The following is a 24,689-nucleotide window of genomic DNA, read 5'->3' as shown; positions in this document are numbered from 1 at the left end:
TTCACAAATATTATACTTTTTAAGTGTATTTATGTTAGGAATGTATAAAAATTTAAAAAATTCATTAACATATTAAAAAAATTCAGTAAATATAAAAAAATAGGAAAAATGAAAAAATAAAATTTTCTGAAAACTAAATTCTAGAAATGAAAACCAAACCAGAAATGGGTTTGGTGGTTTTGTGCACTTTGCTGACTTTCTGATGCCTCTTCGCACATTGCATTTGTTGTTGTTTGCCTTTGATAACGCGGTATTTGAGCAGAGACGGCACTTTTCTAGTTTAAAATTTCACTGGTGGTTGCTTGACCCACTTCCAGCATTCACACTCTGAAAATTAATTTGTCCACGAGTGTTTGATTTAAAACAGTGAGTCCTATATATTACACTATCCTCATCACATCCAAAATTGTAAATTTTATGTTGCGCTTGAATTATAAATTTAGATAGAAAATTTAAAATAATAATAATAATAAGTAAAATATGAATAAAATATAGATATATTTTACATATCTTTTCTCTTTTTAATAATTTTTTTTTTATTTGAACTCATGATCTAAATACAATCTTATTGTTTTGAAAAAAATAAAAAATATATATACATTTTATTTATATTTTCAAAGTGTGAATAAAATTGACGAAACCCCATCTCCCATAATCACCAGCAATTAGTATTTGTCAAAATTAATTCAACGGGATCGAATTTTTATTTTAGCTTCTATTCCCTCCCCCACAGCTTTTAGAGGTGTTTACACTCATTTTTGAAACTCTTGTGTTGACACGGAATGAAAAGCTGCTTATGACACCTGATAAAGAAGCTTGAAAATGCTTTATTTCTTGGGCCAAAGTATGTGCAATGTGGTGAAGGCAATCAGTGCATCAATTACAAGCAGTTGATAGAATGATGGGCCAATTTTCAAGATGCATTTAGTGCTCGTAAATGACAAGATGGCCTGTAGATATGGATTAACAATTTATTAGGGACACATAGCAGTGTTGACAACAATTTATGAGGAACACGTAACAGTGCTTGTGAAGTTTAGTCTTGCTTTAAAAAAAATAAAAAAATAAAAATAAATAAATAGAAAAGAAGGTGAATCATAAATTGTTTTTCTGTCGACTATAACCACATCTAGTCTAATTGATTGTGGACTGTTAATTATGGCCAAATCTAGTTTTATTAAGGGAAATTTAATCAAAACCCTCCATTCGACCATTGTTTAGAAAAAATGACAGTCCAATTTATTTGGCTTTATAAACTCCCTAAGGAGGAGACGCATCATTGAGTAAGAACAAAGTAAATTTTTTTTTTCTTAAACAATATTGACCCTGTTTGGTAGGGTTTATTTCCAGTTTATTTCAGCTTTTAGTTTAATTTAAGTTATTTTGATGTGTTTGGTTCAACTTAACAATACAGCTTATAGTTTTTTGTAAGTCAAAAATCAACTTATTCTTTGAGTGGGGGAGAAGAAACTTAATTTATAAGTCAAAAATCAGCTAATATTCAAAGTTATAAGCTATAAGCTGTTAGACTATAAGTTATAATCACTTTCCTACAGCTCTATCAAACGTGGGCCATTGTTAGAGTAGCATATTACTGTGAAGCAGAGTAACATGTTATTTTGAACTAAAGTAACATATTACTGTTAAACAGAATAACATATTACATCAATTTCAATAGTAATAATTTTTTTTTCTTTTTTTTTTAAAGAATTTCATAGTCAATATGATCTTATTTGATAGATCTTGATGAAAGAATTCTAAAAATACTAATTTTTATTAAAAATCGACATTTAGATCAAAAGTTATATTATTTTGAAGTTTAATATTTTGGCAATAGTGATATATGTTGGACTTTTGAAAGAAAATTTTTTGTACTTGTCCTTAATACATTCAAGTTTTATTATGATATGAAATCTCCCTTTCATTAATTGTGGCCTGTCGATTTTTATCTATCGATTCAGATCACAAATTATCTTTTTAGGTGATTATGGAGATATTTCATTATTGTATTTGTATTTAAATTTATTATTATTGTTTCTTATAATGCTCTTGCAAGATGCAATGATTCCAAAAATATATGGCATAACTGAAGAAGTGGCAACGTGGGGCAAAGAGTGGAGCAATTGTGGAGTTTACAGCCATGATGCTAGATATGTGGAAGTGGAAGATTGGAGCTTGGAAGATTGGAACGTGGTCGATATTCATGCAGAAAAAACGTGGTTGATGGTAGCAATATTTCTGGCAGTTACAAAGAGGAGGTCTTCGGTTTGAAATCTATAAATAGGCAATGGAGATGCAAGCAGGACATCATCAACAACACAACAACAAATTAGTTTTATCTTTGGAGTAGTTTCTTCAGTAGTTTGTAACGGGTAACTTTATGAATTTTGACAGTTTTATTTCGAAATTATCCTTTGTTTACTTTGTAACTGTCAATTGTTCTAGAGAAGTCCTCATTCTTTTAAGACATTTAAAACAATTGCACAATTGCTTGATTGTTTTTGTTCAATTGTTTGGTTTAAATTGTTATTCAATTCCTGTCAATTGGGGACTAGCATAATTTTTACTAACAATTTTTGGCACGCCCAGTGGGACATCTTCCTAATTTGGAATAATGACAAATGTGCGTACCAGATTCCGCACTAGATGAAAGTAGATCGGGGCCCCACACTCGGTTGGACTGTCCAGGGACTAGGGTTCCTGCCACAAGAAGCACCGTTAGAGCTGTCCAGCCGGGGTTGGCCGGATGACCCCTCCGGTGTGGGAATTAGTGATCGGAGAAGAAGTGCATATAGAGTTGAATCTATCTCTATGTGTGAGTTTTCTTGGAATAGTTCAGTTACCTTCAATGTGAAGTTCATGTTGTATATATAGTGTTTCTCGCTTGCTTCTCAAGGTGGGTTCATGAAGCTTGGATGCTGCCAGATGTCCTTTTAGCATTGCTTAAGATGGGAGACCACCTCATAGTTATCATTGAATGCATATACTCATTGTAGTCATGCTGATAACAAACCACATTCCTTTGATTCAACAACTTACGTGATTCTAGGTGTAGGGGACCAGCTGAGGTGGCAACTTGCACATGCACATATTCACAACTTCCATGTTTTCTTGCAGGGTTTCCTCAGCTCGGTACCAATGTGCCTCAGCTCGGCATCATTATGCCTTGTCTCGGCCTTTTACAGGATCATTCATGGAGATGGGCTGATCCTATTTGGATATCTTTGTATGGGCTCGGCCTATTTTCGGTTCGGCCCATAGGTTCAGTCTCGCAGTTTGGCCCAGCCCAACACTACGGCTGGACTAGCCTTTCCACTGCGGGTTGGGCCCAAGTGCTTGAGGACTTGGGTGGACTGTTGATCATGAAGTTGGGCTCAATCGGTTTGCCCATATACTCATCTAACCCACTTAAATTTGGACTTCAGTGGATTGGGCCGGCCCAATGCTTGGACCAGACCCATTTCACATTTAGCCCCTTCATTTGCCCCCTAGCTGGCGTTAAGGTTCCCCTTAGGGGGAGCTATTGTTCTGCTTTCCAAGCATCGCGTCGTTTTAATTTTTTCTAGTTCGGCCTTGGTGACGGTTCAATCCTGACACACAATCCCTACATGCGTCCTTTCATGGTGACACGTGGCGATGTGAGATAGGCGTGCAGAGATAGTGCATCGATTCCATACCGAAGGTCGTGCTCCGTGTACCTGCGCGTCAGCTGGTGCAATTAATGCTCTGGTTGTCAATACAAATTCCTTTATCTGCTTTTTCGTTCCTCTAGAGGGTTTCAAAGAGAGAGAAAGGACTCTTCCCGTTCCTCTGAACCAGCCCCGTTGGTGCTTCTGCTCAGACTTTTTTCGCCGTTGATCTTGCTCTGCTGCCACTGCTCTAATCTTTGTAAGTCCTCTTGTGATTCTTCTTCTCTTGACTCATTCTGTCTTAATCTTCTTGTTTGGCTCACTGTCTGTGTTCCACACTCTGTTATCTGAGTACTACCTCTGTCCCATTAGGTTTGTTGAATGGGGAAGTTCCACTCACTGGTTGATACCCCCAAGGCCATGGCTATGTTCCGCCTGGACTATAATATTCCCAACGACGTTACCCTTTCGTTGGCGAAAGTAGATGCCAAGCGTATGGGCACAAGGAATACCGTCGCTTTTCCCATCGCGGCCATAGTCGAGGGAGGGGTTCGGTTTCCCCTTGACCCGTTGGTGCGCCGGTTTCTGCATCAAGTCCAGTTAACCCCAATGCAAGTATCTGTGAACATTTTTCGTGTTGTTTGCAGCGTATCCGCCCTCAATAGACGATTGGGTTTGAACCTTGACATATGGGATATCTTAGGTTGTTATATTCTTTCTCATAACAAAGACCACAACACGTGTTACTTGTGTGTTCGCTCGTTTGATTGCCATTTGGTTACTAGGTTGCCCGATTCGGATAAACACAACGATGATTTCTTACAAGTTGGTGGAAACTTGGAGTTTCCCGCCGAAACTGAGTTTCAGTCTGAGCGAATGCCCCAGAAAGATGGCTACCGAGGTTCGGGCCTCTCCTTCTAATGCCTTTTGTATTTCTTACTTTATTTTGGATATTGCTCTAATGAGTCACTTCTTTTTTTTTTTTTTTTCAGAGGCCTCTCGTTTCCAACATAGACCGAATCGAGAGAATGCTAAAGCCATAAAAGCTGCCCTGAGGTATAAAAAGAGATCTGTACCCGAGTTATTGGATTACCAGTGTACTTACCGCTCCATTATTCCAAAGAAGGCGAGGCTCGCTGCTGCCCTTCTGGACTCTGATACCGAGACTGACACGTCTCTCACTCCTTTGGTCACGAGCCGTCGCAAGAGTCAAGGTGCACTTTCTGAGAGAGTACCCTCCCCTACCTCCAATTTCGCAGGGGGCGGGTCTGTGGCAAAGAGAAGGGTATTGGTGGATTTAGAGGCCGAGGCTTTCGGAGCCTCCGATGCTTTGGAAACCCCTCTGGAAAAAATCGAGGCAAAGAGCCTCATGAAAGTGAAGATGGAGGTGGAAGCTTTTGGGACCCGTGCGACTACTGCCGAGCCCTCAGCTTCAGTCGCTGCACGAGCAAAAAAGAGAAGAAGAGAGGCTGGCAAAGCAGTGGTGGGGGAAGCTTCTGAGGATCCTGCTGAGGATAAGGCTTTTGAGAAATGGGAGCCGCCAATGTCGCATGAGGGCAGGCCCATTTCCACTTCTGATTCAGTTGTCGCTTCACAAGATTTTGCCTTTGATTTGACTAAGTTTTTGTTGATACCGGTTGACATGGCTGACCATAACAGGGCCCGTGATATTCCTATCCTGAAGGGGACCCTTCAGATGATGACTGCTGTAAGTGTTTCCTCGTTTTACTTGTCTTTATTGTTGCGTTGCTGTCTCCTTTTCTCTTAATTCTTCGTTGTCCTTTGCAGTATATCCAGAGAATGCATCTGTCCATTACCCGTGCTGAAGAGCTAGAAAGGGACATACTGGAGACCGCAATGAACGTTGAGAGACTGGCGGTAAGCTTGGAGACAAAAAAGAAAGGACGCTGAACCGCGGAGAGAAAAGCATTTCGTTTGAACAAGATTGTCGCTTCAGCTGAAAAATCGAAGGAGGCTGCTATTGGGACACAAGCTCAACTCGAAGGGAAGGTGGCCGAACTGGAGGCCGTTATTGCCGTGATGGCTACCGAGCATTTTGCGCTGGAAGCCAAACACTGGCAACAGGGTTGGGATGAAACTGGAGCTGCCTATAAGGAAGAGGTGCTAGTGCTGCGAGATAAGCTCTTTCTAAAGGGTTGGACGAGTGCTTTAGCTGCTGCGTTGGTTCCTGAAGGCTCTTCCCTGTTTCAGGATGTCCTCGTTCCTTCGAGATCCTTGGGTTGAAAGACTGTTTCCACCCCTACTGTTCTTCCAGCCGGAGTTTCCCCAGAAGCTGATTCTGCAAACAAGACCCAGGACAGTAATGTTGCCGCTGAAACGGTGGATGTTGAAGGGATTGAAACCCTGGAGACCGAAGCCGCGGGAGATGTGGTTAAGGAGGCATCTACTTCTCAGGAAGTTGGAGCTGCCTCTACTTTTCCTCCCCCAGACAGCCTGGACAAAATTGTTGATGCTGCTTCTGAGTTTCCCTCTGTTAATGAAAGTTGATGTTGAAAGGATTTGAACTTTTTTTCTTTTTTTGTTTTGATGTATTGTGGCTCGGTTTCCATGACGAGCTTTCTTTCTGCACTTGCCAAGACAATTTTTCTTTTCTCTTTTCTTTTCTTTGCTGATGGTTATGAGGCCATCTGTGCCTTTTGTTGGATGATAAAATTTTCACTTTGAACTTGCAATCTGATGCTGTTTGGCTTTTATGTCTGTATGTTTTCTATACTGCCTACCCCCGGCCGAGCACTGTTGGGACCTCGGGGCCGAATAGATGCTCGGTCTGGTTCTGTACTGCTTTTAAATAGATGCTCTGTCTGATTCTGTACTGCTTGCCCCCAGCCGAGCATTGTTGGGGCCTCGGGGCCGAACTGATGCTCGGTGTGGCTTTATACTGTTTGCCCCCGGCCAAGCACTGTTGGGACCTCGGGACCGAACTGATGCTCGGTGTGGTTAACGGATGTGTGGTATGGCTATGCTTGAGTTTGTAAGTGGATCTTACTTAGGTCCAAGTTGGTTTTCAAAGAAAACAATTGCTTGCCCCCACCTGGAGCTAAGTAAGATTGGTACTGAAGATTGTGCTCTTAGATAGAACTGCTTAAGTCTGTTGCAACTTTGATAGCGCAGATGCATTTGAATGAGATAAAGGCATGAAGAGGTGTCTTACTCAAGTCTAGGTTGGTTTGAAAGAACAATTGTTTGCCCCCACCTGGAGTTGAGTAAGACTAATGCTGGGAGTTTGCTCCTGGCAGAGCCTGGTCACGCTTGTTCCAACTCTGTTTGTTTGAATCAGTACTGAAGTGTTGGCGTGTTGGTACTTAAGGAATTCTGTGGAATCAAAGACATTTACTTAAGATATGTTAGTGTGGTTTCCACCAAGCAATTCCACTTGGCTAAAGTCCAATTTAGTTGCCAAACATTATTCCGCCAAGCAATTCCACTTAGCATGTTTGAGTGCTAACCAAATTTAAATTCTGTCCAGTCGTTCTGAAACTAAGTCCATTTGGGTTACGACCAAAGTTAATTCCGTTTGATAAACATCAAAGCTAATTCCATATGGTGAGGACCAAAGCTAATTCCGTTTGATAAACATCAAAGCTAATTCTGTTTGGTCAGAACCAAAGCTAATTTTGTTTGATAAACATCAAAGCTAATTTTGTTTGGTAAGAACCAAAGCTAATTCTGTTTGGTAAGAACCAAAGCTAATTCTGTTTGATAAATATCAAAGCTAATTCCGTTTGGTCAGAACCAAAGCTAATTCCGTTTGATAAACATCAAAGCTAATTACAAGAATTTGATAAATTTGAGAGAAGTGGGAAGCATTTGTATTAGTCAACAGATAAATGCCTTTACATTCTGATAGAGAAGTTGGGGGACAATTCTATTGATAGTATTTCTTGAGATTTTCTACGTTCCAGGGCCAAGGTATAGCTCTTCCATTCAGATCCTCTAGGTAGTAAGCTCCATTCCCAACAACGATTGTGACTTTGTAGGGACCTTCCCAGTTAGGCCCAAGTTTGCCCACACCAGGCACCCTTTTGTGATCCATAACTTTCCTCAAGACCAGTTCTCCTGGTGTAAATTGTCTTGGAAAAAATTTTTGGTTGAAACTCTTGATGAGCTGCTGCTGATACGCTACAAGTCTGATCAGTGCTGCTTCTCTTCGACCCTCTACCATATCTAGTGCTTGTGCAATAGCTTCCTCGTTACTGGTGCTCTCAAACAATTCAGACCAAAGGGTTGGGAGGCTGACTTCGAGTGGGATGACGGCCTCCATTCCATAAGTTAGTGAGTAAGGTGTTTCCCCCATTGATCGCTGTGTTGTGGTTCGGTATGCCCATAGCACGTGGGGTAACTCTTCAACCCATTTTCCTTTGGCATGCTCAAGCCGTTTCTTTACCCCGTTGATGATGGTTTTGTTTGAGGCTTCTGCCTGTCCATTGCTTTACGGGTACCCTGGAGAAGAGTTCCTATACTCGATTCTGAGGTCGGCACAAAACTTTCTGAAGACCTTACCATCGAACTGTGTTCCATTATCCGCAATCAGTACCCGCGGAATGCCGAAACGCACCACCACATTCCTCAAAACAAACCGCTTCGTGTCCGTCTCTTTGATACTTGTCAACGCCTCAACTTTAACCCACTTAGTGAAATAATCGGTTGCAGCAATGAAGAATTGCCTGTTCCCAGCGCCTCGCGCCAATGGTCTGACAATATCTAGACCCCATTGCGCAAAGGGCCAAGGGCTGGTGAGTGGAGTGAGAGTTTTGGCTAGCTGATGAATGAGTGGAGCAAACCTCTAACATTTATCACACTTTTGTATGTACTGCTGAGCATCTTGTTACATCCATGGCCACCAATACCCGTGAGTGAGGGCTCAGTGCGCCAGCGACCTTCCGCCAACGTGGTATCCACAAATGCCATCGTGAATTTCGTAGAGAACATTCTCAACCAGATTTGGATGCACACATAGAAGATAAGGGCCAAGATAGGAGCGTCTGTACAGCTTCCCGGATGGTGAGATCCAAAATCGAGCTGACTTGTGTCTGACTTTGTTGGCTTCCTTTTTGTCTTCGGGGAGAGTACCAGATTTTAGAAAAGCAAGTATTGGATCCATCCAGCTCGGCTCTACGTTGCTGTAGAGGACTGGAGATGCAATGCTTGGCTCGAAAACTTTTCTGGCATCTTTGGTATCCACTGATGAGCAGAGACAAGCCAAAGCATCAGCATGGCCGTTTTTGTCCCGACTAATTTGTTCCACTCGTATAGATTGAAACTTTTTGAGTAAGTCTTTGGCCTTGCCTGCGTACATGGCCATTCTTTCATCCCGTGTTTCGTAGACCCTAGAAAGTTGGTTTACCACTAGCTGTGAATCGCTGAAAACAAGAAGTTGTTCTGCACTGAAGTGCCTTTGTACTCTGCCTCGTTGTTCGAAGCCTTCCAACCGAGCCTGAGAGCCTATTCCCAGATAAATCCTTCTGGTGAGATAAGTACTACTCCTGCCCCCGAACCTCGGTTATTGGACGACCCGTCAACATAGAGCTGCCAGATGTTTCCGATGAAAAGTTTCCAGGCTTCCGAAGCGCAGGGCTTTCCTTGTTCGGTGATACGTGGCACTTGTGCTGAACTTGAGTTCCCTGGTTCGGTACTCTGGGTGGGAGCAAATTCTACGACGAAATCTGCTAAGACCTGGGCCTTAATTGCTGTCCTGGGTTAATACCGAATGTCAAACTCGCCAAGTTCTACTGCCCATTTTGCTGTTCTGCCAGAGAAATCGGCTCGGCTAGATACAGATCTGAGGGGGAATTCAGTGAGGACATTGATGGTACGCCCCTGGAAGTAATGTTGTAACTTCCTCGAGGCAATAAGCAGCGCGTAAGCTAACTTTTCCAATTGTAGATACCGTGTCTCGGCGTCTAGTAAAGTCTTGCTAACGTAGTATACAGGCCGTTGTTCCTTGTTAACCTCTCGAATTAATACTGCGCTTACGGCATGATCTGAGACTGCTAGATAAAGGTACAGCTCTTTTCTTGGCTCTGGAGTGGACAGAAGGGGGGTGTACTGAGGTATTTTTTGAGACTTTGTAGTGTTTCGGTGCACTCGGAACTCCATTCAAATGCTGCCCTTTTCTTCAAAAGCTGGAAGAAGGGCTTCATCCGATCTGAAGATTTGCTGATGAACCGATTCAGTGCAGCTGTCATTCCGGCCAGTTTCTGCAGCTCCTTAGCCTTTGTTGGTACTCCAAGATCTTGTATTGCTTTTATTTGGTCCGAATTCGCCTCAATTCCTCTGTGAGTGACCATATATCCCAAGAACTTCCCTATTCCTACCCCGAAAGCGCATTTCAAGGCATTGAGGCGAAGCTGGTGGTTTTTTAAGATGCCAAAAACTTCTCTCAAGTCTGTAAGATGGTTTGCAGCGAACTTACTCTTGACTATCATGTCATCTATATAAGCTTCCATGGTTTTTCCCAGTTGATCCTTGAACATCCGAGTGACCATCCGCTGGTAGGTCGCCCTGGCGTTCTTGAGGCCAAACGACATCACTTTGTAGCAGTAAATTCCTCTCGGAGTGATAAATGCTGTCTTTTCTTGATCCGGACCGAACAATGGTATCTGATGATAACCGCTATAAGCATCCAGAAAGCTCATGTGCTCATGCCCTGCTGTTGAGTCTACTAGTTGATCAATGCGAGGCAGAGGAAAGCTATCTTTAGGGTAGGCTTTGTTCAAGTAAGTGAAGTCAACGCAAACTCTCCATTTTCCGTTCTTCTTCTTGACTACGACTGTGTTGGATAGCCATTGCGGGTACTGAACTTCTCTGATTGCTCCTGAAGCTAGGAGTTTTTCGACTTTGGCAATTACTGCTTCAGTGTGCTCAACTGAGGATCTCCGACTTTTCTGCACAATAGGCCGAGCTGAAGGGTTGATGTTGAGCTTGTGGCAAGCAAATTCTAGGTCCAACCCTGGAGTATCATATGCTGACCATGCGAATACCTCCATATTTTCCCTCAGCAATTCCAGCAGCTGAAGTTTCTCATCAGCGCCTAGCGAGGTACCGATAAGGAAGTATTTTTCTAGGTCATTCTCTTTTACCAGGACTCTCTCCAAATCCTCTACTATCTTCTCCTCTGGGGCTCCCCCTATATCTTCCAAGACTGGCTGTTCGGCCACTTCTACCGTCTGTACCCGATTACAGAGCTGCTTTGCCTTTAATGCTGCCATGAAACAATGTTTGGATGCAACTTGATCCCCTGAGATCTGCTCTACTCCGTGTTCCGTTGGGAAACGGATGAGCTGGTGGTAGGTCGAAGGGACTACCTCCATTTGATGAATCCACGGACGGCCAAATATGGCGTTGTAAGAGGATGGTGTATTACCAAGAACTCTATCTGGAGGGTTTTTGTTCCTGCCACGACTGGCAACACTATTCTGCCAAGCGGCCATTCTGGTTGTGAATTGAAATCGACCAACGGGGCTGCCGCTGGGGTAAGGTGCTGCACGGAGAGACCAAGCTTTATGAACAAATCATAATACAATATATCTGCTACACTACCTTGATCTACCAAGACTCGTTTTACATCAAATCGTTTCCCAATTCCCACAGTTATAATCAGTGTATCAGTATGTGGGTGCTGTATGCCTTCTAGATCTTTGCTAGTAAATAAAACAGTGCACAAGGGGGATTAAGGTACTGTACGTACCTTTTTCGATGCGAGCTCCACTGACATGATCCGCTGAATTTGCACAGCCTTAGCGATCTCTTCTTTTAGTGCCTCATCAGATTCCTGAGTCGTTGTCCCGTAGATCATATTTATTATCAACCGAGGTGGGTGCTCAACATTCAATTCTGGTGGTGGGTTCCCCGGTTCAGTCACTTCCTTATCCTGATCAATGTAATCCCTTAGGTGTCCAGCTGCCACTAGGTCTTCCAAGTGTTGCTTCAGTGCCCTGCAGTTCTGAGTCATGTGCCCCCTGTCTTGGTGGTAGGTGCATCTGAGCTTCTGATTGCGCCGAGCCGGATCTCCCAACATCTTCGGCGGCCAAACAAAAAAGGGCTCTCTCTTGATCTTTTCCAGGATTCGATAGATTGACTCTTTGAATACAGTCACAACGGCTTCGTGGGATTTGGACTTATCCACTTCATTCACTGCAATCCCTCGGTGTTCTCCTCGATCTGCTCTCTTTTTGTGCCGAGCTATTTATTCTGCTAACGCTACCTCGATGGGGATCTGATCGTCTTCGAAGCGAGTGTACTGCTCAATCCTGGCATGCAAATCTTTTAAAGCTGTGGTCGGGCGCTTGGTAAGTGATTGTCTCAGCTTACTTTTCTGGGCGCAGACCATGTTTGAAGGACATAACGGCCATCTGCTTGCTGCACACATTTTTCTCCAGGTCATTGTACTCTTCCCAGTACCTTCTAGCATAATTGCGCAGCGTTTCCTCCTGCTCCTTCCGGAGACTGAACAGTGTATCCGGCTCCTTCGGGATCTTAGTGTTGGAGATGAACCTGGCTAGGAACTCTTCGGAGAGCTACTTCCAGCCATGGATCGATCCAGTGGGGAGACGATCGAACCATCGAAGTCCGGTTTCTCACAAGCTGGATGGGAAGACTTTACACATCAGTGCCTCATCTCGGTTCCATAGGGACATCATCTGTCTATAATGGCTAATATGTGTCAGCGGGTCCGACTTCCCGTCGTATGAAGTGAACTTTGGTGGGGTGAATTTCTTTGGAGGTCTTATGGTCTCAATCTTCGGGGAGAATGGCGAAGAGACGAGCCTATCTAGCGCTCAGTGTTCTCTTTGGTGAACAGTACGGTCCAGATGATCCCGATGTTGTTCGTTCTGCCTATTGCCAATCAACCAAGTACGAAGGTCCTGAGGAGGATAGTCAGTCTGTTGGCAAACTGTCTTCTGCCTCTTGGCCCTTCTCCGGCGTGACCCACAGGTGTGGCTGCTTGCTGCCTCACTCTGTACTGGGATAGGCTGGCTTTGTTGCCCAGACTCATTCCTTGGGAACTTCTTAACTGGTGGCTCTCTAGATGAGCTCCTCCGTCGCAAACGAGAGGGCTCTGCTTTCGTCTTTTTTTCCGTCGGATCGCCCAGCACCCTTTTAAGTTGGGCTTTCAACTCCTGTATCCCCATGGAGTCTATGATTCGATCTCTATAATCCTTTTCCAGAAGAAAGTGATGAGAAGAACCTCCAGCGAAGGGTAATCGATGCTCGACAAATTCAAGGGTTTGATTATTGTTTCCAGTTTGTTCCTCCGGGACTGTTGGGAGTGCCAAACCTTTGTCCTTCGTTTTCTCCGTCTGTGGAGTATGTGTCGAAGGTGGAATGTCCTCAATCCCCATCGCCGGAACTAAGTGCAGAGCTCAGAGATGAAATGATCCACGCTTACCGCACCAATTGTGCATACCGGATTCCGCACTAGATGAAAGTGGATCGGGGCCCTGCACTCGGTTGGACTGTCCAGGGACTGGAGTTCCTGCCACAAGAAGCACCGTTAGAGCTGCCCGGCCGGGGTTGGCCGGATGACCCCTCCGGTGTGGGAATTACTGATTGTAGAAGAAGTGCATATAGAGTTGAATCTATCTCTATGTGTGAGTTTGCTTGGAATAGTTCAGTTACCTTCAATGTGAAGTTCATGTTGTATATATAGTATTCCTTGCTTGCTTCTCAAGGTGGGTTCATGGAGCTTGGATGCTGCCAGGTGTCCTTTTGGCATTGCTCAAGATGGGGGACCACCTGGTAGTTATCATTGAATGCACATACTCATTGTAGTCATGTTAATAACAAACCACATTCCTTTGATTCAACAACTTCTGTGATTTTAGGTGTAAGGGACCAGCTGAGGTGGCAACTTTCACATGCACATATTCATAGCTTCCATGTTTTTTTGCAGGGTTTCCTCAGCTCGGTACCAATGTGCCTCAGCTCGGCATCATTATGCCTTGTCTCGACCTTTTACAGGATCATTCATGGAGATGGGCTGATCCTATTTGGATATCTTTGTATGGGCTCGGCCTATTTTCTGTTCGGCCCATAGATTCAGTCTCGTAGCTCGGCCCAGCCCAGCACTACGGCTAGACTAGCCTTTCCACTGCGGGTTGGGCCCAAGTTCTTGAGGACTTGGGTGGACTGTTGATCATGAAGTTGGGCTGAATCGGTTTGCCCATATACTCATCTAACCCACTTGGATTTGGACATCAGTGGATTGGGCTGGCCTAAAGCTTGGACCCGACCCATTTCACATTTAGCCCCTTCAACAAGAATTCGAAGGTAAGATGAAGTTCAAGAAGATCTGAAATACGGTATGAAAAAACAGTCACATGATGTTCCAATGAGTAGATTTCCATGGAATGACATGTCGAGAAAAATAGATGAAATTATTTGGTTTTGTGAAGATGAAATGTGTTGGCGTGAGAATAAAATTTTATATTTACAAAAAAAAAAAAATTGATTATCTTGATTGGCAAAAATGTCAAACAATAGCGTCATTATCAGATTATTTGATGTTAGAAATACGAAATTATTTTGATAGAGTGATTGGTCAACTTGATGATCAAATTGACCATTTTGAGATCGAAATTCATCAGTGGAGGGAAACATTAAAAATTCTTACAGAAGCCAAAATTTGGCTTTTCAGTTATTCTTCCTATGCCTTCAAGGGTTGTGAATCAGGAAAAAGTTAATTCATCAATTGTTATGGGTGAAAAAAACAAAAGGCCATGAGAATAAAAAATTTATGGTAGGGAGCAATTTCACGAGAAAGAAATATTTTTATGTTGTCAAAAAATATTTCCAACCCATTAATGTGTAAAAGGAAAAATCAGCATTTTTTTGTAGATCTTAGTTCAAAGAGTGATGCAAACAATGTGGATAAAATTTTGATTTCAAGCCAACTATGGCTGAAAATTATGAATAATCAAATGTTTATGAATTTGAAATCTTTGACATTGTTCAAGATGTGATGAATGAGTTTTTAAAGCCACCATATGCTATGGCTTTTGTTATTCAAATCTTTTTTGGATTTGTGGATCACACTAAAAACTCAATTTTAGTAAAGTGATTAATGAATCAATATTGTTTGGAAAATATATACATTCAGAAGAATTATACAGAGAAATCTAGACAATGGCTATTCTGTTATGGCCATTTGAATATCACATGCTTTGTATGTTGCCATAAAAATTGTATGAGCACAAATAACAACCATTTATTCTGTCGAATGTGTGAGGTAGTTCACTTGGATTAGGTGGGTTATTGTAGTGTTGTCAATTAAGTGGCATATGATCATAAAAAAAAAAAAAAAAAAGGCTTCGGATTATCAACAATTCTACTTTGGCGTATGTATGGCCTTTGACCACCAGATTTCTTGGCCCAAGGCAGACATTTCATATATGCTTGTTTGTTGAAAGGGCTGCCATAGATTTAATTTTGATTTTATAACTCTTCAAGAATTTGAGTAAGTCTCATTCTTATAGAGTTAGAAGAGCATTGTTTGCACCCATTTTTGTAACTCTTCTGTCGACAGGGAATGAAAAGTTGTTTATGACACGTAGCAAAGAAACTTGAAGATGTTTTACTTCTTGAGCCAAAGTATGTGCAATGTGATGAAAGTAATCAGTGGCTCAATTACAAGCAGTTGAAAGAATGATGGGCTAATTTTCAAGAAACATTTAGTGCTTGTAAATGGCAAAGACAGCCTGTCAATATAGGTCAACAATTTATGAAAGACATGTACCAGTGCTCGTAAAGTTCAGTCTTGTTTTAGCGAGAAAAGAAAGTGAACGATAAATTATTTTTCTATCAACTATGGCCAAATTTAGTCTAATTGATTGTAACCTGTCAACTATGGACAAATTTAATATTATTAATTGCAACACGTCAATTTTTATCCGTCAATTTAGACCACAAATTATATTTTTAAGTGATTATGGAGATATTTCATTATTATATTTGTATTTTTATTTATTATTATTGTTTATTATAATACTTTTGCAAAATGAAATAATTCCAAAAATATATGGCATAACTAAAGAAATGGCAACGTGGGCAAAGAGTGGTGCAGTTGTGGAGTCTACAACCATGATGCTAGATATGGGGAAAGTGGAAGATTGGAGGTTGGAAGATTGGAACGTGGTTGATATTCATGCAGAAAAAACGTGGCCTGATGGTAGCAATATTTCTAGCAGTTACAAAGAGGCGGCCTTCGGTTTGATGTCTATAAATAGGCAACGAAGATGCAAGTAGAACATCATCAACAACACAACAACAAATTAGTTTTATCTTAGAAGTAGTCCTGTAACTTAAGGTCATTTATCTTGGTTTTATCTTAGAAGTAGTTCTGGAACTTAAGGTCATGTTTAATTCACAAGATTAATAATGAAATGTTAATAATCTTATTAAATTAGTGTGGTATTCAATATCCAATGGATATTAATAATCCCACCCTTATCCTATTACTAATAATCTTACAAATTTATTAGATTAATTATCCATTGGATTAATAATCTTAAACCAAAATGTTAAAACAAACATTAGAGTTCGGTTTGGTAACACTTACGTTTTCAGTTTATATTTACAAAAATTTTAAAAACTCAAATAAAAACTTATTTGGTAAAGTTTTAATTTATAAATCAGTGGTCTTAATTTATAAATTTGACCAAAAAATGTAAACTCAAAAAATGTGTTTCCTTTTTGAATTTTCAGTTTTTTTTTTTTTTTTTATCACCCACCACCCGCCACCACCACCACCCACCACCACCACTAGCCACCACCCACCTGCCACCCACTCGCGCGCCACCACTCACCCCTCGCCACCACCACCACCTGCCATTCACCCGCCACTACCATCCACCACCCGCCACCACCACCATCCACCACCACCACCCGCCACCACCACCATCCACCACCACCACTCACCACTCACCTGCCACCACCATCCACCACCCGCCACCACCATCCATCCACCTGCCACCACCACCCACCACCACTACCCACCTGCCCCACCACCCGTTCGCTACCACCCATCACCCGCCACCGTCACCCACCCACCCACCCACTACCACCACCACTCGCCATCCACCACCCACCTGCCACCATCACCCACCACCCGCCATCCACCACCCACCTGCCACCATCACCCACCACCCACTCGCTACCACCCATCACCCGCCACCGTCACCCGGCCACCAACCACCACCCGTCATCTGCCACCCACCTGCCGCCACCACCACCCACCCGCCACCACCCGTCACCACCCACTCGCTACCACCCGCCACTGTCACCCACACGCCACCACCCACCACCACCACCCACCCGCCACCATCCACCGCCACCCACCGTCACCACTTTCCACTGCCGTCTTCTGCCGCCACTTGCCATTTCTCACTCTTTTTTATATTTTTAAATTTTTTTAAATATTTTATCAATTATCAAACGCTTTCGTAGTTTATGTTTTTCTAAAAATAAACAAAAATCAGTTTATAAAATTTTTGTAAATATAAACTGAAAACGTAAACGTTACCAAACAGACCTTAAATAATTGGATCCACGGATTAATAATCCCAATCCACCCTATCAAACATGCCCTAAGAGTAATTACTTTAGTAGTTTGTATCTAGTAACTTTGTGAACTTCGATAGTTTCATTTCAAAATTATCTTTTGTTTACATTGTAACTGTCAATTGTTCTAGAAAAATCCTCATTCTTTTGAATCATGTGAATCAATTGCACAATTGCCTGATTGTTCTTGTTTAATTGTTTGGTTTAAATTGTTGTTCAATTCCTATCAATTGAGGATTAGCACAATTTTTACTAATAGTTTTTGGCAAAGCCCAGTAAGACATCTTCCTAATTTGGAATGATGACAAGATGAAGTACAAAAAGATCTAAAATACAGTACGGAAAAAGAGTCACATGATGTTCCAATGAGTGAATTTCCATCCATGAAATGATGTGTTCAGAAAAATAACTGACCCCCTAACAGAGGTTTCTCCACTGATAACCACCAGTAAAGTGAATAAAATCCCATGGATTTAAGTGTACAATTATCTGCCGCAGATTGATTTAAAGCCAAACATTAATGTTCTTTTATAACAAAATCTACAGAACACAAATACTCCATAGAGCACAACAAAACAAACACAAGACACCAACATATCCCCTTTTTACTTTTTACTTTTTCCTTTTGCTCTCATCTTTCCAGCAAAGTAGGCAAAATGAAGATAACATAATCAGAGAAAAAATCATACCGAGTACCTCTAGCTTCCCCGATAATAGCAGAAATCAGAAGCCAGCCCATCCAGCAGGTTGAGAAGCCGGCTTGCTCTCTGTGTTCTTTGACTTGCCAAAGCAATTAAAATTATCCAATTCGTGTATAGGTTTGGATATCTGCGAGGAGGCTCCAGGAATGGCTGTAAAGCTATCCATTCCAAAACCCCACGTGTCACTGCCTGAGAGTGCTTGAGAAGCCTGTTTGTTCTGTTGACCATTCCTCGTTCTAACAGATTTGGGAGCATTGTTCATCGATGCCGTTTGTGGCTTGGGATCTTCAGCAAAAGGCTGCCATGGCTTAAGTTCTGGACTTGGGGACTTATTATCAAATAATCCTTGTTGGAGTTCCCAAACTGTCCCTTCGACTTTCTCTCTTTGCTGAGATGAGAATTAAAACATGTTACACAAACTATTGTATATGTAAGGGTTGGTTTGGGGACTGAGGACTTTTTGACTTTTTAACTTTTTTGGCTATATTTTGTGAGAGAAGAGTAATGATTATGGGTTGGATGTGATGTTTTATTTTTTGTAGCTAAAATAGCCAAAAAAACCCAATCTAGCTCTTCCGAAACGGAGAGCATCTTCAATCCTTAATCAATTTTTTCATCAAATTCAAATTTGATGGAAAAAAAAAAATGGCTAAAAAGTGTGCTCCAACCATTTCATCAAATTTGTATCAAATCAAGAGAGAGGCAACATTTTTCACCAAATGAAGGTGAACCAAATCCCTTCACCAGATTTTCAAGAGACATTTTTTTACTCAAATGTGAAGAAATTTTGAAGACAGTAAAGATTGGAGATGGTTTTATTTCATAAAAACTTGGTTAAAACAGATTTTTAAGATAAGTTTGGAAATTTTAGGAAATTTTTGATTTAAAAAAAAATAAGGATTGGAGTAATGCATATCAAATCAAGCTTTTAACCAAATTTCACACTAAAATTTGATAGGGGAAAAAAGAGCAAAAGATTGGAGATACTCTAATGAAGACAATTTTGAGTAGGACAGGATGAAGATACCGGCATGGTGGCAGAAGGTTGAGTTCCAGGAGACGGATGGTCTTTTGAAGCTTCCTTATTTGGTGATGGAGTTCTGGCCGCAAGAGTTTTCTTCTTAAGCTCTTGTATCTCCTGCCTCTGAGATCGGCAAATGGCTGAAAGCTTTTCATATTTGGAGGTCATTTCAGATTTATCCACATTAGCTTGCTTCAGCTGTTCTTTCAGCCTTTCAACCTCAGCCTCCAACTCTTCTTCCTTCCCTGATTTCTTATTGCTGATTCCTGGGTTGGATTTGTTGGTATCAAATTCAGTAACAAACGCATTGAATGACTCATTTTGAAAAGCGGGTGTGCTCTCAGACTTTGATGCTTTTGGTCTTCCAGCAACATGGCCTGAATCATCCTGGAAAAATTTTATTTCGAAGTCCTTTGAAGGGCCATCCTCTGGTTTGTTGACAGATTTTGCATGAACCTTTTTTGGAACAGTTTCCTCTTTAGTTGGGATAGTATTATGGCTAAAAACCAGCTTCTCTGGACGAATCTTATCATGTCTTGTGTTAGGATCACTTGGTTCTTCATCAAACTTGGGCCCTGTTTTGTCCTCTGCAACAAGTGACTCCTTAGCATGCTGTGTGGACCAGAAAGCACCGATCGCCCCGCCACCTCCACTTGCCCTAGTATTATTATCTGGTGGTGGTGATACATTCCTATTAGGTTCTGCAGATGGTGGGGGTGGTGGACTTCTACGAGGCACTGGATGAGTTTTGTTTGCAGGCTTTGGAATCCCTGATAGATCACCGATAAGTAGCAATTGTACTTTATTTTTGATAAGTGATATATCAGCAATAAGTGTATATATATATATATTTTTTTCTTTTTCTTTTTGTTTTTTGATTTTTTGGATAAGTGAAAGATCACCAATAAATATCAAAACACTTGAACAGGAAGCAGAGTTTTAAGTACAAATATTTCAAACATTGGTCCCATACAATCAATTAACAAGTATTGGAACCATGGACTTTGCTCATTACTTTATCCAAGTGTAGAATTTTTAAATCAAATTTTGGCGTTTAATCCGATTTTAACCAGTTTGAAATTATGATCAAACAAAAAAATTTGCTCATAAAGCAATTTAGTCTCCCAAGTCCTAACGTCTAAAAACTGATGTATGCAAGCAAGGGATAATGTCCTTACCTTCGTGGATGTCACTACCTGGTTGATGCATCTCTGGTGGCCTGTCAGGTAACGACTTCTGTAACCCATCTGGTAATAAATTATTAACACGAAACCAAACCTGCCACCAAACAGAAGACAAAGGGCATCCGTAAGTATATATCTAGCACCTATTATTTCCAGAACAATGACAATCTAAAACTAACCTAAGTTCATGGAGATGAATGGCCAATCAAGCAAAGCGCTTGCCTGCGTGATGTCTGGTCTGGCATCTGGTGAAGATTGAAGCAAATCTCTAATAAGGTCTGTAATTGATGAGCTGTATTTTGGTAACTCTGGAATGCGGTAGTTTCCATTTAGAATTTGTAGCTTTGATTCACCATCAAATGCAGACTTGAAGTAGCATATGCGAAAAAGAAGACAACCCAGGGCCTGCAGGATAACAGAATAACTTCAATATCCACCTAAAATTTCAAGAGCTTAATCCAATAATAAGGTCCAACAACTTACCCAAATATCGACCTTCTCATTTATGAGTTCTCTCAGGAACAAATCCCACATCTAATTCAAGGAAAAAAACAAGACAGGAGTCAACATTTATAACATTCAGATCAAATCATTCAACAAAAGCAAAGTACTTCACTAAACCTCTGGGGCTCTATAGGCAGGTGTTGTGTGCTTCCTGATATTGTCTTCTTCTATGCCCATTTCTTCAGGTCTCTCAAACCGCTTGTGATTGGTAGAGGTACTTCCAAAATCACACAATTTCCATAATCCATCAGAGGACAACAGAACATTCTCAGCCTTCAAGTCTCTAAAGCACAAAATTTTGAAAGACAAACAAGTCACTAACTATTAAATTGCAACAGAAGAACTCTTGGCAAAGCACATAAACACAAACTATGAAGGTAATTTTCATCAAACAGGAAATGTGTGCATAATATCTTATTTAGTTTAATCAAATTCAATTGGTTTATTTTGCACCTGAAAAAGATAAGAATTTAAAATGTTCACTGTCCCACAAACCCATGTGATACAAAACTACTTAATGCAAGTAAGAAGACTGGTAGAATAGGGTGAAAAACAAAATGAATTGTACAGCTTAACTACCTTCACTGGTACAAGTGTAACTATCAAAAAATACTTCAAGTAATGTAGCCATCAAGAACTAAAAAAAAAAAAAATTGTCGAAAAAAAAGAAGTCAGATAACTACCATAGTTCAATTCAGCAAGATATCACTAATTACCCAGAAACCAATGATGACAGCTTGCAGGCCCAAGAACCACCAAGAATGGAAAAGAAGTTTCTAAGAATCTACAGAGAACACTGAATGGCAAACATTTGAACCAATTATTTATTATCTTTACCGGTGAGCAATGGGTGGGGACTGGCAATGCATTGCAAAGACTGCGTTACAGACATCTCTAAATATTACAAGGACTTGCTTTTCCTCATAATATCCAGCTCCTCTGCTCTCCAGCACGTTAACCAAAGACTTCTCACAATATTCCATCACAAGGAGTGCTTCCTTTGTCCGCCCCATATCAAAGATAGTATGGGCACAAAGAGCGACAATATTAGGGTGTCCTCTAAGAGATTTCATCACAGATATTTCTTTCTTCACAATTTCCAAAGATTCTTCATTATTACATATGATGTGCTTTACGGCATACTGCTTTGAACCTTGTATTGCATCTCGAGCTAAGTAAACACTAGAGAATCCACCCTCAGCAATGGCATTGCGGACATGGATTTTCAAATTGCCAATGTCAATGGTACGGCCTTCAAGACCAGCTTGTTCTTTTGGCATAAACTGTTTCAGTCTCCACATGATTGATGGTGTATAACAAATACAAAGAACTGCAGGTTGACAATAAAAAAAAAAAACATGTAAATAAATAGAGGAATGAACATATATCCACATTGGACATTGGATTGAAGCTAAAGAATGTTCTTTAAGAACATTTGACTTCTAAGAATTGGTTCTAAGTACACCAATTATTATTCAATTTCAAAATTTAACAAATTAAACTAAAGCATTGTTCCCTAAGAACTTGTTAAAGCATCTGGATCAGATTTAGATATGATGAACATGTACAGAACTGTCTAGAAGACATTTCCACATTTAAAGATGCAGCACTTTCTGAGACAGTAAAAAGTGTATAAAGAGGAAAGAATAATAACAATTAATATGAGGTACATAGGAAATGAAACTATTTTTCAAACAGAAGAATCAGACATTGTATAGTATCACGAATTGTGAGGTACCTTAACATTTTTTAAAAATGGTACCAAAATTAATATACTTATAGCAAACACAAAAATCCTGAGAGAGCAAGACACAAAATAATGTATAATCCACAAAATTGGAAAATATTCCTTGAAAGATAAAATGCATATGAACTGTATAATCCTCAATACTCAATGCATACAAAATGTAGAGTGGAATTAAAATATGTGTAAAATATTGTCTTAACTAACCATTTAGGTTTCAATATCTAATTTACAACTTTTAATTTGTAAAGAGTTTTGTCCATAGTTGAAAACTTGAAACTTTAACCTGTGTAAATAGCTCTAAGTCAACAATACAAGATACTTAATAAGTGGTGGAAGAAAAAAAGGTTATCATTCACATATCAAAATATTCTTTTTAATAAGTTAATGATATATTTTTTTTAATAATATTAATAAGTTCAATTAATAGTTTTCAAAATTGTTAAAGAAATTTAAATATTGATGTATATCGTACATGTATCGGATCATTATCATGTATCGTGTATTACACTACGTATCCTATATATATGTATCATAAGACAAATTTAACTTGAGGTACAGATTGATGATACATATCGATTTCCCTCTAAAAATATCGAATCGTAATCGTGAATTATAAGATAATGACAACACTGATTTCAACTAAGAGTTGTCATAATCATGATCAAAATCCTAGTTAAAATTGTATATCCATCTAAACACATTTAAAATGATAAGAGACATATTCAAACATTTATAACTTAATAAAATGGTCATTAACATTAAGCGTAGGATATGGACTACCTTTGCCATTCCTTACATCATCATAAACACTAAATCAGTGGAAGATCCATAAAAATAAAACCCTAATTACAACGTTTACGTTGCGTATAGAACCAAGATTTAGTTATACCTAGTACCAAAAATCTAACCTTTCAAATAAAATCCACACAGAACATACGGATCTACGCTGCACAACCTAAATAAAAATCAAATTTCTCAAGATTGGTATCGCAGGTTCAAAATCAATACACAAAGTATAATAATATTGAACGATCGAGCTCGAAGATCAATGCAAGCTCAAGATTTTGAACTGAATAAATAAACAAACGATAAGTCGAATGAATTCCGATGAGAAGAAACGAACATGAAATGAAAGAAATTTAAGCACAAGGAATAGTTACCAGATTGATCAACAAGGACGCCACTGAAGGAGTCAGATTTGGTGGAACGATTTCTTAGATGCGATAGATCTGAGTAAAAGCTCTAGCCCAGGGCGACGAGATCTAAAAAGAGAATTTGTCTCTCTCTCTGTCTCTCTCTCAAAGAGTCTTCGATTCGTCGATTTGAGAGAGAAATTTAGGTGGGTAAGGGGCGGCGAATGAAGAGCGTTGATTGTGGGGGTGCACTAATTCATGACATTTGTAGAGGAGAGGAGAGGCTAAGATGTTGCTTTCGGCACGGTCACATTATTAGCACTAAACGTGAATTACCCGCTAAAACAAGAGAAGTGGTTGATTTTAGGGATAATGTTAGGAATACAAATTTTTTATTAAATAAATGATTAAATATTTTATACACGTGTGAAATTTCATATTCATGTGAGATATTTAGTCATTTATTTAACAGAATTTTTCTAATTTTAATAGGGATGCAACTTATTTCCAGTTAGAGATTAAGATTAGATAGTTCAGTCTGTAGTATGAGGTTATTTTTTAGTCATGTTTTAATAATTTGAACGGTTTATTTTTTTAAATTCGTCAAGTATATCATTTATATAAAAAATAAAGTTGATCTAGTAGCAATAACCATGTTTTCAAATCAGTTTTATATGAAAAAATAAATAATAAAAAAATAAACAGTTTATACAAACTGATTTGAATATACAATTGTCGTTATTCAATCGATTAGATTTTTTGCATGGATAATATATTCGACAAATCCTAAAATATGAACGGCTAAATCATTGAAGCGAGATTCAAAAGTAAGCCCACGTCACAAATTACATGATCTAATCTTAATCTCCCACTGAAGACAAGCTAGACCCATTTAATATGATGGGTATGTTTGGTTTGTGTTTGAGAGATGTGTTTTAGAGATAAAAAATACGAAAACATGTTTGGTTTGATTTTTTTTAAAAGATGTTTTGGAAAATTATTTTGAGATAGAGTTTTGGAAAAAGTGATTGATTTGATATGTGTGAGAGAGAGATTTATTTGGAAAACTTGTTTGGTTTACAAGTTTTGAGAAATTTTTTTGAGAAAATTTGTTTGATTTGATTATTTTTGAAAACTTATTTGTAGAGAAAATTTCCCAAAATTTTTTCAGAAAATCAAACCAAACGAGCCC

General features: G+C 39.9%; 3 protein-coding genes across 3 annotated transcripts; all 3 read right to left on the bottom strand.

The window, feature by feature from the left end:
- Nucleotides 1-7,515: 7,515 nt before the first annotated feature.
- Nucleotides 7,516-7,944, bottom strand: LOC145819219 (uncharacterized). The gene has a single exon (XM_082913182.1). The coding sequence runs from the start codon at nt 7,942-7,944 to the stop codon at nt 7,516-7,518; it is 429 nt and encodes a 142-aa protein (XP_082769308.1).
- Nucleotides 7,945-8,079: 135 nt separating this feature from the next.
- Nucleotides 8,080-11,667, bottom strand: LOC145819218 (uncharacterized). The gene is made up of 4 exons (XM_082913180.1): nt 11,338-11,667; nt 9,715-11,065; nt 8,539-9,092; nt 8,080-8,409 (listed from the first exon to the last, which is right to left on the bottom strand). The coding sequence occupies exons 1-4, from the start codon at nt 11,665-11,667 to the stop codon at nt 8,080-8,082; spliced, it is 2,565 nt and encodes an 854-aa protein (XP_082769306.1).
- Nucleotides 11,668-17,565: 5,898 nt separating this feature from the next.
- On the bottom strand, nt 17,566-23,835 carry LOC114276412 (uncharacterized). Its single transcript, XM_028218205.2, has 8 exons — nt 23,525-23,835; nt 21,455-21,947; nt 20,735-20,900; nt 20,597-20,647; nt 20,336-20,518; nt 20,108-20,207; nt 18,936-19,699; nt 17,566-18,296 (listed from the first exon to the last, which is right to left on the bottom strand). The coding sequence occupies exons 2-8, from the start codon at nt 21,916-21,918 to the stop codon at nt 17,931-17,933; spliced, it is 2,094 nt and encodes a 697-aa protein (XP_028074006.2). The 5' UTR covers nt 21,919-21,947; nt 23,525-23,835; the 3' UTR covers nt 17,566-17,930.
- Between the last annotated feature and the right edge of the window lie 854 nt (nt 23,836-24,689).

This window comes from Camellia sinensis, chromosome 2 (assembly GCF_055761805.1).
Source record: "Camellia sinensis isolate YWXY chromosome 2, ASM5576180v1, whole genome shotgun sequence".
In the NCBI taxonomy this organism is placed as follows: Eukaryota; Viridiplantae; Streptophyta; class Magnoliopsida; order Ericales; family Theaceae; genus Camellia; species Camellia sinensis.
This window is presented reverse-complemented; position numbering and strand designations above follow the sequence as displayed.

Bases quoted from the DNA above. Each gene is read 5' to 3' on its own strand.
- LOC145819219 (XM_082913182.1), bottom strand. From the start codon at position 7,944: ATGGGGGAAACACCTTACTCACTAACTTATGGAATGGAGGCCGTCATC.
- LOC145819218 (XM_082913180.1), bottom strand. From the start codon at position 11,667: ATGTTGGGAGATCCGGCTCGGCGCAATCAGAAGCTCAGATGCACCTAC. The intron at 11,066-11,337 runs GTACGTACAGTA...GCCGCTTGGCAG, and splicing joins TGGAGCTCGCATCGAAAAAG to AATAGTGTTGCCAGTCGTGG. The intron at 8,410-8,538 runs GTTGGCGGAAGG...CTCATTCATCAG, and splicing joins ATGGCATTTGTGGATACCAC to CTAGCCAAAACTCTCACTCC.
- LOC114276412 (XM_028218205.2), bottom strand. From the start codon at position 21,918: ATGTGGAGACTGAAACAGTTTATGCCAAAAGAACAAGCTGGTCTTGAA. The intron at 20,648-20,734 runs GTTTAGTGAAGT...TCCTTGAATTAG, and splicing joins CTGCCTATAGAGCCCCAGAG to ATGTGGGATTTGTTCCTGAG. The intron at 20,208-20,335 runs GCAAGCGCTTTG...GTTTGGTGGCAG, and splicing joins CCAGACCAGACATCACGCAG to GTTTGGTTTCGTGTTAATAA.